The 14,573-nt window shown below is 43.7% G+C and overlaps 1 protein-coding gene across 3 annotated transcripts in view; it reads right to left on the bottom strand.

Moving 5' to 3' along the window:
* LOC125704944 (receptor expression-enhancing protein 1-like) overlaps window positions 1-5,330 on the bottom strand; it is a 29,277-nt gene extending 23,947 nt beyond the window's left edge. For all 3 annotated transcript variants that reach the window (XM_048971114.1, XM_048971115.1, XM_048971116.1), the window contains exon 1: window positions 5,187-5,330. In XM_048971114.1, coding sequence (XP_048827071.1) covers window positions 5,187-5,218 — 32 coding nt within the window. In that variant the 5' untranslated portion in view covers window positions 5,219-5,330. The remainder of the gene's footprint in view (window positions 1-5,186) is intronic.
* Window positions 5,331-14,573: the final 9,243 nt, after the last annotated feature.

Raw genomic sequence — 14,573 nt, 5'->3', positions numbered from 1 at the left:
ATTTCATGATATTGATTTATACAAACTGGTATTTCATCTGGGACGTGATCCTAGCTTGTACCCTTACTACCCTGTGTGGGATAGGCTCCAGGCCCCCCTGGGACCCCAATAAGTGCTCTGAAGACGGATGGATGTGTGGATGGTTTATACAACTTGTAAGCATCTGCGCTGGGTTATACTGCTCTGCAGCGTGTCATTGATACAGCTTATATTGCAGCTCCACAGCCGTAAATGACACCAGGCTCCAGTTTGTGTACCTAGCCTGTAACCCAGACCCTGGGAACAAACCCACACTACAGGCTTAACACGCTGGACCAGTGCTGCAGAAGTTAATGGCGTTCTGTTCCAGCACCAACTACAGACCAAAAAGACATCCTGACATGCCTTTTGTGAGCCTGAACTGCACCTTATCCTGTCTACAGTAGACGGCAGTAGTGAAGGTCCCCCTATCTCTGTCTGGGTTATGCTGAACAAACACATGTCATCAGACAGTAAATAACACACAGTGAGAGTACTGAAGATTAGACGTAGTTACTCTGACCTGTAAGATTAGCTATTCTGAGCATGCCTGACATATCTGTGGCTGCTGACTGTCACTCTGACTTTTAGAAATACATCTATGCCCATTAGAGCTGATTTTCACTGCTGGGTTTCTCACATGGCAGCTAAAGCAAGAAATCTGGCCGTGACACTAAACGCAAGTGTGTAACTGATATTCTGATGTGTAACTCGGATTTGGATATTAAACTCCTGAGACCCCGATCAGAGTAACTGTGCAGAAGATGGATTGATATTGAAGTTAGGTTTGTGATATTTCTCTTCTTTGATCTTCAAGCTATAATTAAGTCAGTACTGGGAACTGCCATAAAAAGAGATTTTACTGAGAGTAAACTTGTTGCCCAATGCAACATAGTGAGGAATGTTTGGCGTCAGAGCAGAAGCCCCCATGCCCCCCCCCCCCCCCCCCCCGATGCCCCCACAGCAGCAGAGGATTGAGGGTCTTGCTCAAGGGTCCAACAGTGATATGATTACTTTGCTGACCGCAGGTTCAAACCATGCCCAACTGGACACGAGCAAAAACTCTTAACCCGCTAAGCTACCCATTGCCCCAAAATGCAGATGTGGACGGTGTAAGGTGGTAAGAATCATGACATTTCATCGCTTACAGCTTCCTGTGTTTCCCATTACTGACACTCAGCTGGCTTTTATCAAACTGAGCCCACTAACTGGCCCTTATAATAGACCAGCTAAATTGAACAAAGCTGAACATGCAGAATCCCCCTCAGCAGAGACTAATTATTGATTTATTGCCTACTGTGGGATACGTGTTACAGTTCTAGGACAATCCACTTAAGTCTGCATGTCTTAAAGGTCCATTTTCTGTTCAGGTTTTGTAGCAAATCTTCAAGACTTACCCCACATTTGACTGACAAACATAACCCACCCACCTTCATCCAAGAATATGGACCATCCATTGCTTATGCTGCATCGCATCGTTTATTTACATATGCATTAGATTTTACTGTTTGTGGGGATCGTACATCGCAGGAGAGAAGCGGAAAGCTTGGGCCGTGCTGCCCGTGTGGTGTGGCAGCCATTTGCATTACCTCGCTGAAGCTGACGGGAATCTCCATGCGGACTGTAGAGGCCCAGCTTCAGCTGCTGAACTCTAACCCCCACACGAGTTATTTTTAAATGTGTTTGTGTGCCAACAGAGAGGATAAAGCAGTAAACTGTTCCAAATTAAGGTACGACTTCATCGAATATTGTATTACTCACTGATTACCCGCTGCCCAAGGAGCTAATGTCACAGGATCCATGCAATGCAAGACGCTTCTGGATGCTAATGCCGTCTTTGGATAGGGGGGAAGGACACTCCATCACAATCTTCACCTACACAATTCATTTCTTGGCTGGTTAAAAAAAAAACCTACATTTTGACTAGCACTGGTTACTTGGATGTAAATTCCTAGGGCACAACAACATTTGTATTTCCTGGGATTTCACCCTGTGGGTCCCTATTGCTTTAGTGCACAACCTATGTGGCATCCCTAACGGTGACTTGTGTAGTGTGTGGTACAAGGGTATTTTGGCAACCAAAAGGAACAGAGATCCTAAAGACGCTTAGCCATCTAGGGAAGGGAGGAGAACATCTGAAGGAAGGCTGACAATATTTAAGGACAGACAGACAGACAGACAGAGATTCTGACAAACACAGTGCTTATAGATTACCTAGGTATGGCTCCAGTAGCCGTGAATTCCAGTAGAGAATGCATGAGATCATGATGCATTGCTACCCTTTTGAACTTCCTACAGAACTAGGATAAGAAAACAAGGCAGGAAATACCTTTTTGCAGTTTACACTAATTTCAGTTTCCCTACAGCCTGGTAACCCAAAACCGGGGCTAACATTTCTGTTCATTATTCACCACATTCTACCCCATAATGGATGCCGATTTAACACCGTGTTTCACGGGGCTATAGGTTCCAGGCCTGCTTAATGACATGCTATTTCCCAACCTGCCAAGGCCAGTTACTTCATCTGAAGTCTCCCCTCATAAACATATGACACATGGCAGCTTAGGAAGGGTTAAAACTAGTACTCGGCTCCGCCAGTGGGTCAGCTGTCATCCACCTGCCTCCCTTCAGTCTACCGGCTGCGGGTGTCACCAAGCGATGTACTCAGGCCCACGTAGACGCCTGCTTAATGTTGCTGTGGAGCACTGAGCAGGGTGGGGCCGCCAAAGCGGGGCTCCGCTCTCTGGGTCTCTGCGCCTCCTGCAGTTAACACAGCCTCAAAGGAGGGTTACCAAGGCAGCACACAAACTAATTCATATCTGACTTGAGAGTATGAATTTTTCAAAGCTAACAGGGCTATATCGATGCTTTAGGTCTGCTATCCTTCTGCTTTGACCCTGAACGTTCCTCTAAATCAGTTTTTCTCAATCCGGTCCTCAGGAACCCCGAGACGGTCCATGTTTTTGCTCCCTCCCAGCTCCAAAAAATGTGGATTGTCTGGCAGGGAGCTGGGAGGGAACAAAAACCTGGACTGTCTGGGAGTCCCCGAGGCCTGATTTAAGAAAGACTGCTCTGTATGGTCAGACACAAACATGCATGGTAACATCAGTGCTACATACAGGAAATGGAGCTTGAAAGGGAACCAGGTCAGCTTACACCTGCTAACCTTCTTCATGCTCCGTCCAGTGATTCGAATCAGCTAAATGATGTTAAATTGATCCACTGGGCTTCTGCTGACTTGAGAAACACTTGAGAAGTGTCACTCTGTAGACTGTGGGTACAGGTTACACTGTTCCCTAAATATTTACTTTAATGTTTATTGTCATATACAAAACTACTAGCATAATAACATGCAATAACTAACCATCTTTTAACAACAAATAATGCTTAGAAGTAATATTTCATTCTACAGCCTAATCACTGGTCCACTAAATAAGGCTAAAATGAATCATTTTATGTACATTTTAATTCAATGCATTAATCACAAATTGATTAAATATCAGATTTGCTATTAAGTCTAATTTAAGATGTCAGACATCTTGACGGAGAGATGAGAACTAGCTAAAGTTGTTAAGAAACAGTCCTCCATAGTCTCCCTAATCAACACAACAGGATGAGATGCTCTGCATGTGCTACATAAAATATGTTTAAGGTAATACAAACATTTCAGTGACTTGTATCATGACCAGGAGTGTGGAAATAAAAAAATATATTAATAATTACTAATGATTAAACGATATCCTACTTGTTAGTGAAACGTTTAACATATCTTCAGTTATTTTCAATGTACTTAAGAAGCATATATTTATACACAAACTGCATGTGCATGAAACAGGAATATCTTCAAAATCATTGTCAACTGGTTAACTATGCATGACTCATCAGATTCTTTTATTCGTATGTTATTTATTTATTTTTCACGCACTTGAAAGGAGATTTAGATGCAGGAGGCGTCTATTTCTTTCCGGTTTTACCTATGGGCCCTTGATCTATAAACGGCACGGTATTCCGGCTCCTGATCGAAGAGCCATATGGCTGCACAGAAACCGGCCTGTCTGATACTTCATGACAGCTACTGTATGTCCTCGATGTAGACCTTCAATTGGAACAACAATTCTCGATGCTAACAAGAAGACATCAACGTTGGGGTATCGCTATAATCCCCTTAATGGAATATAGCATCTTATTCAAACTGGATAGCTGAATGAGAAGACTCACTTTGGTGATAGTTCAATAAAAAACATATCATACATGCTATTTTAAGGTTTCCATTCTGTGGAAGACTAGATTAACTAATATCGCACATAAAAGCAGGAGAGATTATATGGTTTCGCAATTTTCTCAGAGCAGAAGATAAACATTTAGAACCTTCTTTTCAGTGACCGCTTAAGCTAAATCTTTAAATTCAGAAAATCACATATTACTTTCTAAACGGCAATTGTGGTATTGTTTTGGCATGCAAGGTTTTCTTATACATAACAAATAAAATTAATGCGTTATAAAACCCATACGTTGACAATGTCAATAGACCTCCTTATATGCATTTCATATTATAAACGCAATAAATGGAGAGTCCTGGCGTTAGGCGGCGAGCATGAAAGAGACAATACGTCAGATCTTCGTGTCTGCAAGGACAGCGCCTATATCGTCATTATTGGGAATCATATTATGATTTATTTTTCAAAGCTAATAATACACGCATTCGTTTTTATATACATTCGTTTATGCGTTACACAGCATGCAGATATTTGTTTCTGAAGAAGCTTGGATTATTGCGAGAAATCACGACAAAGACAGCAACAAATCTCGGAAAGCAAACAAAAGGCTGCCAATTGGAAGCAAGGGCGACAGAAAGCCTACAACCCAGCTTATCCGGGCATCATAGGGAAATGATCAGAATAAACCACAATACATCTCAAAATCCCGAGTATAATAATCAAGCCGTCGTCATTTTGCAGAGATGAAGCATGCAGAAAGCTTGCTCGTTTGCTTTAATACGCAACGTTGAAAGCCCTGCTTTACCCTGTAGCAGGCATCTGACATATGAACATCTGCATGTGTCAAAGCAAGTCAGCCCTAATCCATTAACGCCAAAGCCGCGCCTGCACTGCAACTAACACTTAGCTATTAATGTAAGTGAGAGGGAAAAAGATGAGCATGTTACTTACACCACAAGTCTAGAGATAATCCATGAGACCATCGCGATTAGATGGCAGTGTGCGTATGTTGAGCAAAGAGGAGTTTCCTATGTATTTATGCAGGGACGGCCGGGCAAGCGGATCTCTCTCCTGCCATTTGACAGGCGCTTCAGCGCAGGCGTCGGGCTCTCGGTGTTGTCGCTAGTGGCCACTAGTGAGGCTGGACACAAGCCGTGTCGGATATTTGGTTCATAAAACAATGCATATCTGATAATCCTTTGTATGGGCACATACATAATGTTTCGGATAAAGAACACAAAAATAAATAAACAAAAAAGAGACAATTCTGTTATTTCTGATTTAATTGAATCGTAAAATAGATTTGATGTATTTAGTAAACTTAAAATGTGGTTATCTAAATGATTTTAATTGGACTCATGTTGTAGGCCTGCAGTTTCTGCACATGTAATTTAATTTAGCCGTAAAGAAAAAAAAACCTTGAGTCCATAACTGAAATTCATCGGAAACCTTGCCAGCTGTATTTCAATGCAACACAAGTCATTCAACTGAAAACAATGCAGTACCCATTACGCTGCAGGTTTTAGAAAAGTCAAGTACTTATTACACTTTGATGCCATATTTAGGAGCTGAAATTGAACAAAATACACCCAACAACCTTCATGGACCAGGCTTTGAGGGGAATTTATGCTAGGAAGGACACTTGTGCGGAATCAAGTTTCCAAAGCCGGTTTATTAGGAGCAACACAAACTCAGTCAACAGTCCAGGTCAATGCCAGAGTAATCCAAAACAGAATCCAAATCAGGAGGTGAAGGTCTGGCGATATGTGTAAGCAGTGGGCGGGCTAGGTGGGTCACATAGTCTGAGGGCAGAAACAAGGGAAAATCAGACAGACAGACAGGACAGAATTCACAAGAGAAACACACAAACTCGAGGAAAACCAAGAAGATCTTGTGTCAGCAGAAGTAAAAAAGTCAATTAGTGATTCTTGGTCACACCTGGAAAGGGACATGGCCCAAACGAGATCTACTAGTGAGTTAGGAGGCAGACAGGATGGGGCTTCCCTGATTGGGCGATTCTTGCATACCGGGATTCCCTAGAAGACATGGTCATAGTTATGTCGAGTGTCCACGTTATGTCACTGGGGTTCCCCTGGGCTGGTCGATGACAGCAGCCCCCCTTCAAAAACCGCTACTAGGCGGGCGATCCAGAACCCTGGGATGGTCAGGACAAAAATCAGCAATGACAGAAGGGTCGTAGACGTGTTTCACTGGCATCCAGGACCATTCTTCTGGGCTGTACCACTCCCAATCCTCCAAAAACCGCAGCCCACAACTCCTGCAATGGACCTCCAATAAAGGATGGACCATATATGCCTCAACTCCATCAATCTGCCTTGGCGGAGGAGGAAGCAGTGCAGGGGAGGACAGGAGAATGACAACATGGGGCTTGAGAAGAGAAGGAGAGACACATGGAACATTGGTTGGATTCGCTGCATGGTCGTCAGTAGCTGAAGATGTACTGCAGTGGGGCTAATGATTTTGGTAATGGGGAAAGGCTCCAATAAACAGGACATCAACTTACGCGACAGGATGCACAGAAGGAGGTCCTTAGTACTCAACTAGACCTTTTGACCTAAATTTAGAGGAGGGGTCCGGGACAGGTGCCGGTTAGTATACTTCATTCATGCCCTAGAACTCAACAGGGATGCTCTGGCCAACCTCCATATTTTCAGGCAGTGGCATAGGAACTGGTGGACTGATAACCCTCTCCTCCAGGGGCAGGAACAATAGAGGCTGACAGCCTAAGCAACACTGCAAAGGAAGTAGACCCATAAACAACACAGAGAGTTAATTGTGAGAGTATTCTGCCCAGAGGAGGTAGCTACTTCAGGTATGGAAGGCCAGGCAATTTGGCATCCTCTCCAGATCCTGGTTGACCTTTCAAATCAAATCAAATCACTTTTTATTGTCACATCATTTGCAGCAGTACACAGGTACGATACATGAGAGTAAAATGCTTGTATACAAAGCCTCTTGAAGCAGTCGTAGTGTTATATGAATTAACAATCAAAATATAAGTATAAATATATAACACATAAAACATTTGACAAATATATGTATGTACAAAAGTGTATGCAGTTGTGCAATAACTGTACAGTTAAATAATGTGCAGAAGAGCATCATGTGGCAATGGCTGAGTGTCATCTTTTCAGTTTGTCCATTGGACTAGGGGTAGAAATCTTATGAAAGACTGGCTGTGGTGCCAATCAAAATGCAGGATTCTTGACATAAATGAAAAATGGACCCCTGTTGGAGACAACATCAATAAGTAGACCACGGCGCTGCACAGTCTCCATTGTGCAGGGCAGTTTAAAACAAAACGAGCAGCCTTTGAAAAGCAGTCCACTATTGAAAGAACATTAATGAACCCACAGGAAGGAGGAAGGCCGGTCATGAAATCCAAGGCCACATGGGACCAGGGACAATGAGGAATGGAAAGGGGTTGTAAAAAATCCACTGGGGTTTGAGACAGGGTCATGTTCTCCGCACAGATGCTGTACAAGGCTACAAAACTATGGATATTCCAAAAGCATGGTGGGCCACCTAAACTGTAGCTTAAGCAAGTGCTAGAAGTGATGGACACCAGGGTTTCTGGCCAAGAGATGAATGTTCCCACAGGAAGGTCTGATGGTACAAAAAAATCAGGAACGAAAAGCTGACTGGTGGTTAACAAAATGTCGAACCGCCCTTGACAGCGTTCTCTATTCCCCATATGACCACGCCAACAAAACAACCAAACTGCAAGATGGGACTGGAGTCCTGCTTACCTCCCTCCTCCCTGAACTGGTACAATAGGTCATCAGGTTTACATTTCTTGGACCCAGGCCTATAGGAGCTTTGATAATTAAAACAGGTGAAAAAGAGAGACCATTTTGCCTGGCAAGCACTGAGCCATTTCACAGACTAATGGTATTCCAGGTTCTTCTGGTCAGTCAGGATCAATGTAGGATGGCTCCATCTTGAAAATCAGGGAACACTGCAATAAAAAAAAAGACTGACAAGAAAGAAACTGTGTGCATATGAAATTTGCATTTCTCCACTTTGACACAGAATTTGTTTAACTGCAGTAACTTAATATGTCATCAGGACAGATGAACATGAACTTATTCAACATGCCTTGGGGGACACTAATTGCTGATCAGGCCTTGGAACACCGCCGGTGCATTAGTCAAACCAAAGGGCATCACCAGGTACTCATAGTGGCCTGTGGGAGTTTTGATGGCTGATTTCCATTTATCCCCTATCTGGATCTTAACAAAGTGGCATGTATTCCGTAAATCAAACCTGGCGAACACCATGGCTCCCTGAAGAAGATCGACGACTGAAGATAACAGGGGTAGGAGATAGCGGTTCATAACAGTGATCTCATTCAAATCCCTGTAGTCGATGCAGGGGCAGAAGGACCTGTCTTTCTTATTTATGAATCCCTGCTGAGCCATAAGTGCCCCATATCCCTTCTCTCTGGTGCAGCAGTAAATCAATTGTGCAGTTAACGTGTGGTGCAGAGGAAGGGACAAAGTGCGGAACTTACTAAATAGCTGCTTCAGGTAAAGGAATTTGGCAGGAACTGCAGACAAGTCGGAGTAATCCTCCCCACTGACGAGAACCTCTTGTGGTAGGGCTGCGTGTAGTCACTGCGTGACACAGAACGAACTCCAGCCAATTACTGTGTCCCCTTCTCCCAGTTAACATGAAGATTGTGTCTGACAAACTAAGGGTGCCCCAGCAGCGCCAGGCACCAAAGGAGAGTCAGTGACAAATAAGGATATCTCCTCAACATCGTTATCACCCAGAGAGAGACTCACCAGAATGGTGACACGAGAAACATGCCATCCTATGCCCATTCAGGGCATAAACCACTAGAGGGGGTAGAACCTGAGTTTTGAGGATTCCCCACCACTCGACCAACGTGACGTTGAAAAAAACTCTCATCTGCCTGCAAGAGCTGTAACACTTCTCGTGCCATCTCCCTACTGTGCTTGGAGCGGTCAAAGACTCACTTCGTCTCATCTACAAACCGATTATAATTGGAGCAGAAACATGCACTGGACCCCCAAGCAGTTTTCATTCATTCTCTGGCAGAGTCTGTTAATAATATAAGCACATATGCTACCTGGGAACGCTCTGTGGGGAAGGTGGATGGCTGCAACTTCACAATTATGGAAATAGAACCAATCAGCAGGTACGAGTACCTGGATCTCCATTGTACTGCCCAGGAGGAGAGAGATGTGATTCGCTGACCATGGGGAGCAACAGAGTAGTAGAATAAGACAGGCGAAGATGCTGTACCTCAGAAACCAGCTCTGTACAACTGGGGATTCCAGGGAATCTCCAACAGCTGTTAACTCAGTACCCAGCTCTCCATGGCTTCTGCCAGCTGCTGGACACTAAACTGATCTGCTGGGTCCATCCTTGATGGCGAATTCTTCTGTGAGGGGAATGCATGGCAGGAAGCACACTTCAGAATCAGGTTTCCAAAGCCAGTTTATTAGGAGCACAGAAACTCAGAGACAACAGTCCAGGTCAAATCCAGAGTAATCCAAGGAGGCGAAGGCAGTGTTGGAGGACAGGAGAAGGTCGGGCGATGTGTGTTAGGCAGTGGATGGGCTAAGCGGGTCTCGTGGTCTCAGGACAGAAACAGGATAAAAAAGAACAGGCAGAAAGACAGGAAAGAATTCATCAAGGAAAAGCTGAAACTCTAGGAAAATGAAGAAGATCTCACATCTGGCAGGCGTGCCAGACTCACAGAAGTAGAAAAGTGAAAGAGCAATTCTTGGTCACAGCTGGGAAGGGGCATGGGCCCAGACAAGACCCATCAGCGAGTTAGAACGCAGACAGGATGGTACTTCCCAAATCGGGCGGTTCTAACAAACTGGGATTCCCTGGGAGGCGTGGTAGTTGTTACACAAAGTGTGCACGTGACATCACTGGGGTTCCTCTGGGCTGGTCTGTGACATCAGACTTGGAGAGCTATTCATAATCTCGTAATTCACATTTGAGAACAATCTCATTAATTATTATTATTATTATTATTATTATTAATACTACTACTGCACACTTTCACATTGATTCTCTCCGTCTCTCCTTGTATGTCTTCTCCTCCCTTTTCACCTCTCTGGCACCCTGCCTTGCATCTGCAGCACTCACATCGTGCTATGTTATTGTTTTTGTCTTACTGTTTTTTTGGATTTTTCATATTTCGTATATATTTGTTACAGTCTTGCATCCTTAGAAAAATCAATGTACTATAATGTATTCGATGTCTATACAGTCGGTGAATGTTCTAGAACAAACATTTCACTGGTCAGTGCATGTTGCAGAAGTAGGGCTCCATGTGACAAATGCAGAATTTAGAAGTTTGTATACTGAAACAAAACTGTAATTACTGGATATCGGCGTAAGAAAGAAAGAAAGAAAAGGAGATTAACCAAGAACCCCAAGTAGGGAAAAAAAAACCACTGGAGGTCCAAGGTCAACTAGCTGCCCAACCACCTGCTAATATTATAGAAAAAGTGGGCTTCCTTGCTAAAATCCAAACGTAAGTTGTGGTCAAGGTCAAAGCCAAAGGCCATCAATGAGTCAATTCTCCATGCCAGAGTAGCAGACTGAAGGCTGCACCTACAGTGTTGCGGCTCATAAGTCACACCCACACACAATATCACTCTTCCAAGGAACTGAAACAGCGTTCCAGCTCAGATGGTGTTCACCTCTTGGTTGGATAAGCCCAAAACACCTCAACTGCCTCCTTTCAATGCAGAGGAGCTGTGGCTCTATTTTGAGCCCCTCTCAAATGTCCGAGCTCCTCACCGTATCTCCAAGGCTGAGCCCAGACACCCTGCAGAGGAAACATATTGTGTCACTTGTATTAGTGATCTCAGTCTTAATGATCATAGGTACACACACAGATTCCAATCGAGCAGGCCATTCCAACCAATCACATCCTTCCAGCTTTCACTGTTATTACCTACGTGTCCAACAATGCTGAATACTTTAACTGATGTTTGGTGCATATGAACAGACAACAGTCAGAGTCTGTCTGCTGACTTGAAGTTGAAGGGAGGAGACCCTCTCATTCACCAGGGTGAACCCCAGGAGGCTATATGTAGACCCACACCTGCCAGGTGCCTCTCACTAAGGGCAACTCCAGAGTGGAACAGAGTCCAGTCACTCTCCAGGAGTTTAGATGAGCAGAGCTATATCTAGCCAGTATCTCTTTACTTCCTGCACCAGCTCAGGCTCCTTTCCCATCAGAGAGGTTACATTCTATGTGCCAAGAGCCACATTTGGTAGCCCATGGTCAGTCGAGGCCCCTGCCTTCGACTGTCACCTGATCTACATTGTACCTAACCCCCACAGGAAGTGGGCCCACAGGAGGGCAGACCCTTTGGGCTATGCCCGGCCGAGCCCTATGGGTGGTGGCCCAGGCACCAGCCACTTCTCTTTGAGCTCCCACCCAGACCAGACTTCGGCTTCCCCAGTCGGGGCGGGGTAACATGGTCCTTCATAGACCATCCGGCCAAAAAAAGGGTCGACATTTGAATTTTTCGTTGGACTGTCTTTGGGTTTGATTATGGTGCACATTTGTCATGGCGTTGTTTTAACAGAGTGCAGAAAAAATGGGCTTCACTCTATGAATATAACAAAGCTTCAGAGTGATGACCACAATGAAAAATCAACTTAAGAGTACGAAAACAGGCCAGGGGCAGCATGGTGGTGCAGTGGTTAGCACTGTTGCCTCACACCTCTGGGTCCTGGGTTCGAGTGTCCACCTGGGTTACATGTGTGTGGAGTTTGCATGTTCTCCCCATGTCGTCGTGGGGTTTCCCCCCACAGTCCAAAAACATGCTGAGGCTAATTGGACTTGCTAAATTGCCCCTAGGTGTGAATGGTGTGTGTGAATGGTGTGTGTGAATGGTGTGTGAGTGTGCCCTGCGATGGGCTGGCCCCCCATGCTGGGTTATTCCCTGCCTCGTGCCCATTGCTTCCGGGATAGGCTCCGGACCCCCCGCGACCCAGTAGGATAAGCAGTTTGGAAAATGGATGGAAAAACAGGCTGTACTTTGCTTAATAATTAATAATTCTTATTAAGTGTGACCTGTTTTTTGTTCTCATGCTATTGTTTCCACAAACTTATGCAACATCTCAACATTTATATTCATCCAGATTTACATTAATTTCTCACCGAGATCTTGTACTGATGATGGGATTTGACCCACTCCGTAAAGTCTTCTCCAGCATATTCCAAAGACTTTCACTGAGGTTACGGTCAAGACTCTGTGGTGGCCATATCATGTGTGAAAATGACTCCTCCTCTGACTGCTCCTGAACCACTCTTGCACAATTCGAGCACCATGAATCTTGGCATTCTTGTCCTGCCATATGCCTGTGCCATTAGGGAAGAAAAACATTGATGGTGGATGGAGGGATAACCTGACCATTGAGTGGATTCAGGTACTCAGCTGACTTCACTTTACTGCTGTGTAATGTTGCTGAGCTGTAATAGTGATCCGGTCATTGCCTTTGCTGATTTAAATTGAAATGGTGACTTTCTTTTTTGGCAGATAGTACATTATTCTTCATAGGGTTTTTCTGAACAGCACTTAATTTGACCACTCACCTAGAAGCAGTTTGCCTTGGGAGACCCTACCAGAGGTAAATACAGTATAGTGTGCTTGTCTGAAAAGCAGAGTGATTAACCACATTTCACCATTCAAAACAGGAGTTCAGTCATCAGGCATGATAAAGTCACTTGTTTGTCAATATTCCTTGTGATTTTGTGGGTAAGGAATTGTAGACTCTAAGTGAATGAACCAAGGGTTAAAATACATTGATTTGTAAGTGCTGTTCAGTGGCCTGTACTACGAAGCGGGGTTACTGGCTTATTGGGGTAACTTGTCGGATTTAAGGTAGTCTGGCAAAGTGTAAGTGAATGAATATGAATATGAAGTCCATTTAAACTGTGGTACCTTAAATCCGACAAGTTACCCCCGATAAGCTAGTAACCCTGCTTTGTAGTACAGGCCAGTGGATGATCGTAGCTAAGTTCTTGTATGAATGTTCATTTTTTTGTTCAGTTTATTTTTTAAATCTGTCCCATTTGTTGCCACGTCACCCTATATTAAAAAAATAAAATTCTGTGTTCCATTTTGATTGGTTGAAGCAGTTCACCAACACTCTCTGAGTAGTTCGACATTTTGGTGAGATTCGTGGAAAAACTGCTTGAACCAATCTCATGAGACTCACACAGTGACCTGTTCTGATTGTGCCGGAAAACTACTCGAGAGTTAATAGAAATGGTTAATAAATGTGTCCGTCCCAATAGCCTAGTGTTGATTTTATCCTTTAGTAATAGAATTTTAGACATTATGTTTGCAAATTTCTTAAGGCACTTGAGATTTTACCAGACTTTTGGAAGCTGTTTGTAAATATTTTAAACACTAAAGCCTGCTTACGTGATTGTTTTTCATTTTTATTAGACCGGAAGGTATTGTTATACAATAACAAGACTCAAGATGATGAATATTTTAATAAAAATAAGATTTTAATAAACATGTAGTTTCAATAAAAATACTAGGGCAAAGTGCAGCAGCATGTACTCCCCCCAATCGATTCTAAACATTGAACCAAATTTTCAATCACTAGAATTCTATCCTGCTGACTGTCCCAGCTGTCCTAACAACACATGGTGGGCACAAACACAAACACACACACACAATATACAACATTTAACATTAAATGCAGTACACGACACCATTACAGCACAATAGACACTAACTACACAGTATTTACGAGGCTGGCACTGGTCCAGCATCCCGCGCTGCCCGATGGATATCGCCAGTGCTACGATATACATAAAACAGACGTTTTGAAGTCATATCACACTAAAATTTCTTTGATCACTTTACCTTTATTACTGTGTTAATTTCGATACCTCGATTGGAGAATTGTATGACCACAGATTCTTTTTAGAATTTAATATCTATACTCAATACTTAAACTATAAACTCTTTTTTTGTTGGTTTTGCGACATGTTTGTGTCTGCAATTACAATTAAAAAAAAATTGAACTGCCCACCATTTCTTCTTCCTGTTGTTGCCATTTGAGAAGTTTCTTCCTGGTAACACCATTCTCCTTTCTCCTCCCCCTATATTGTGACTGCAGGGTATCCCCTGATCAAGACAGTGAAATTGGCTGGCAAGTCACATTCATCCAGACCATACATACTACCCCTCTCCTGCCCTGCTTGCCCCCCTCCCAACCATTTTCTGAAATTTTGTCATTGGGAACACCCCTGCTGCCAGGGATATTTATTTTGTGCCCTCCCCAAATTGCCTG

This window comes from Brienomyrus brachyistius, chromosome 12, assembly GCF_023856365.1.
Source record: "Brienomyrus brachyistius isolate T26 chromosome 12, BBRACH_0.4, whole genome shotgun sequence".
Lineage (NCBI taxonomy): Eukaryota > Metazoa > Chordata > Actinopteri > Osteoglossiformes > Mormyridae > Brienomyrus > Brienomyrus brachyistius.
Note: the sequence above shows the minus strand (reverse complement) of the source record. Positions and strands in the feature narration are given on the sequence as shown.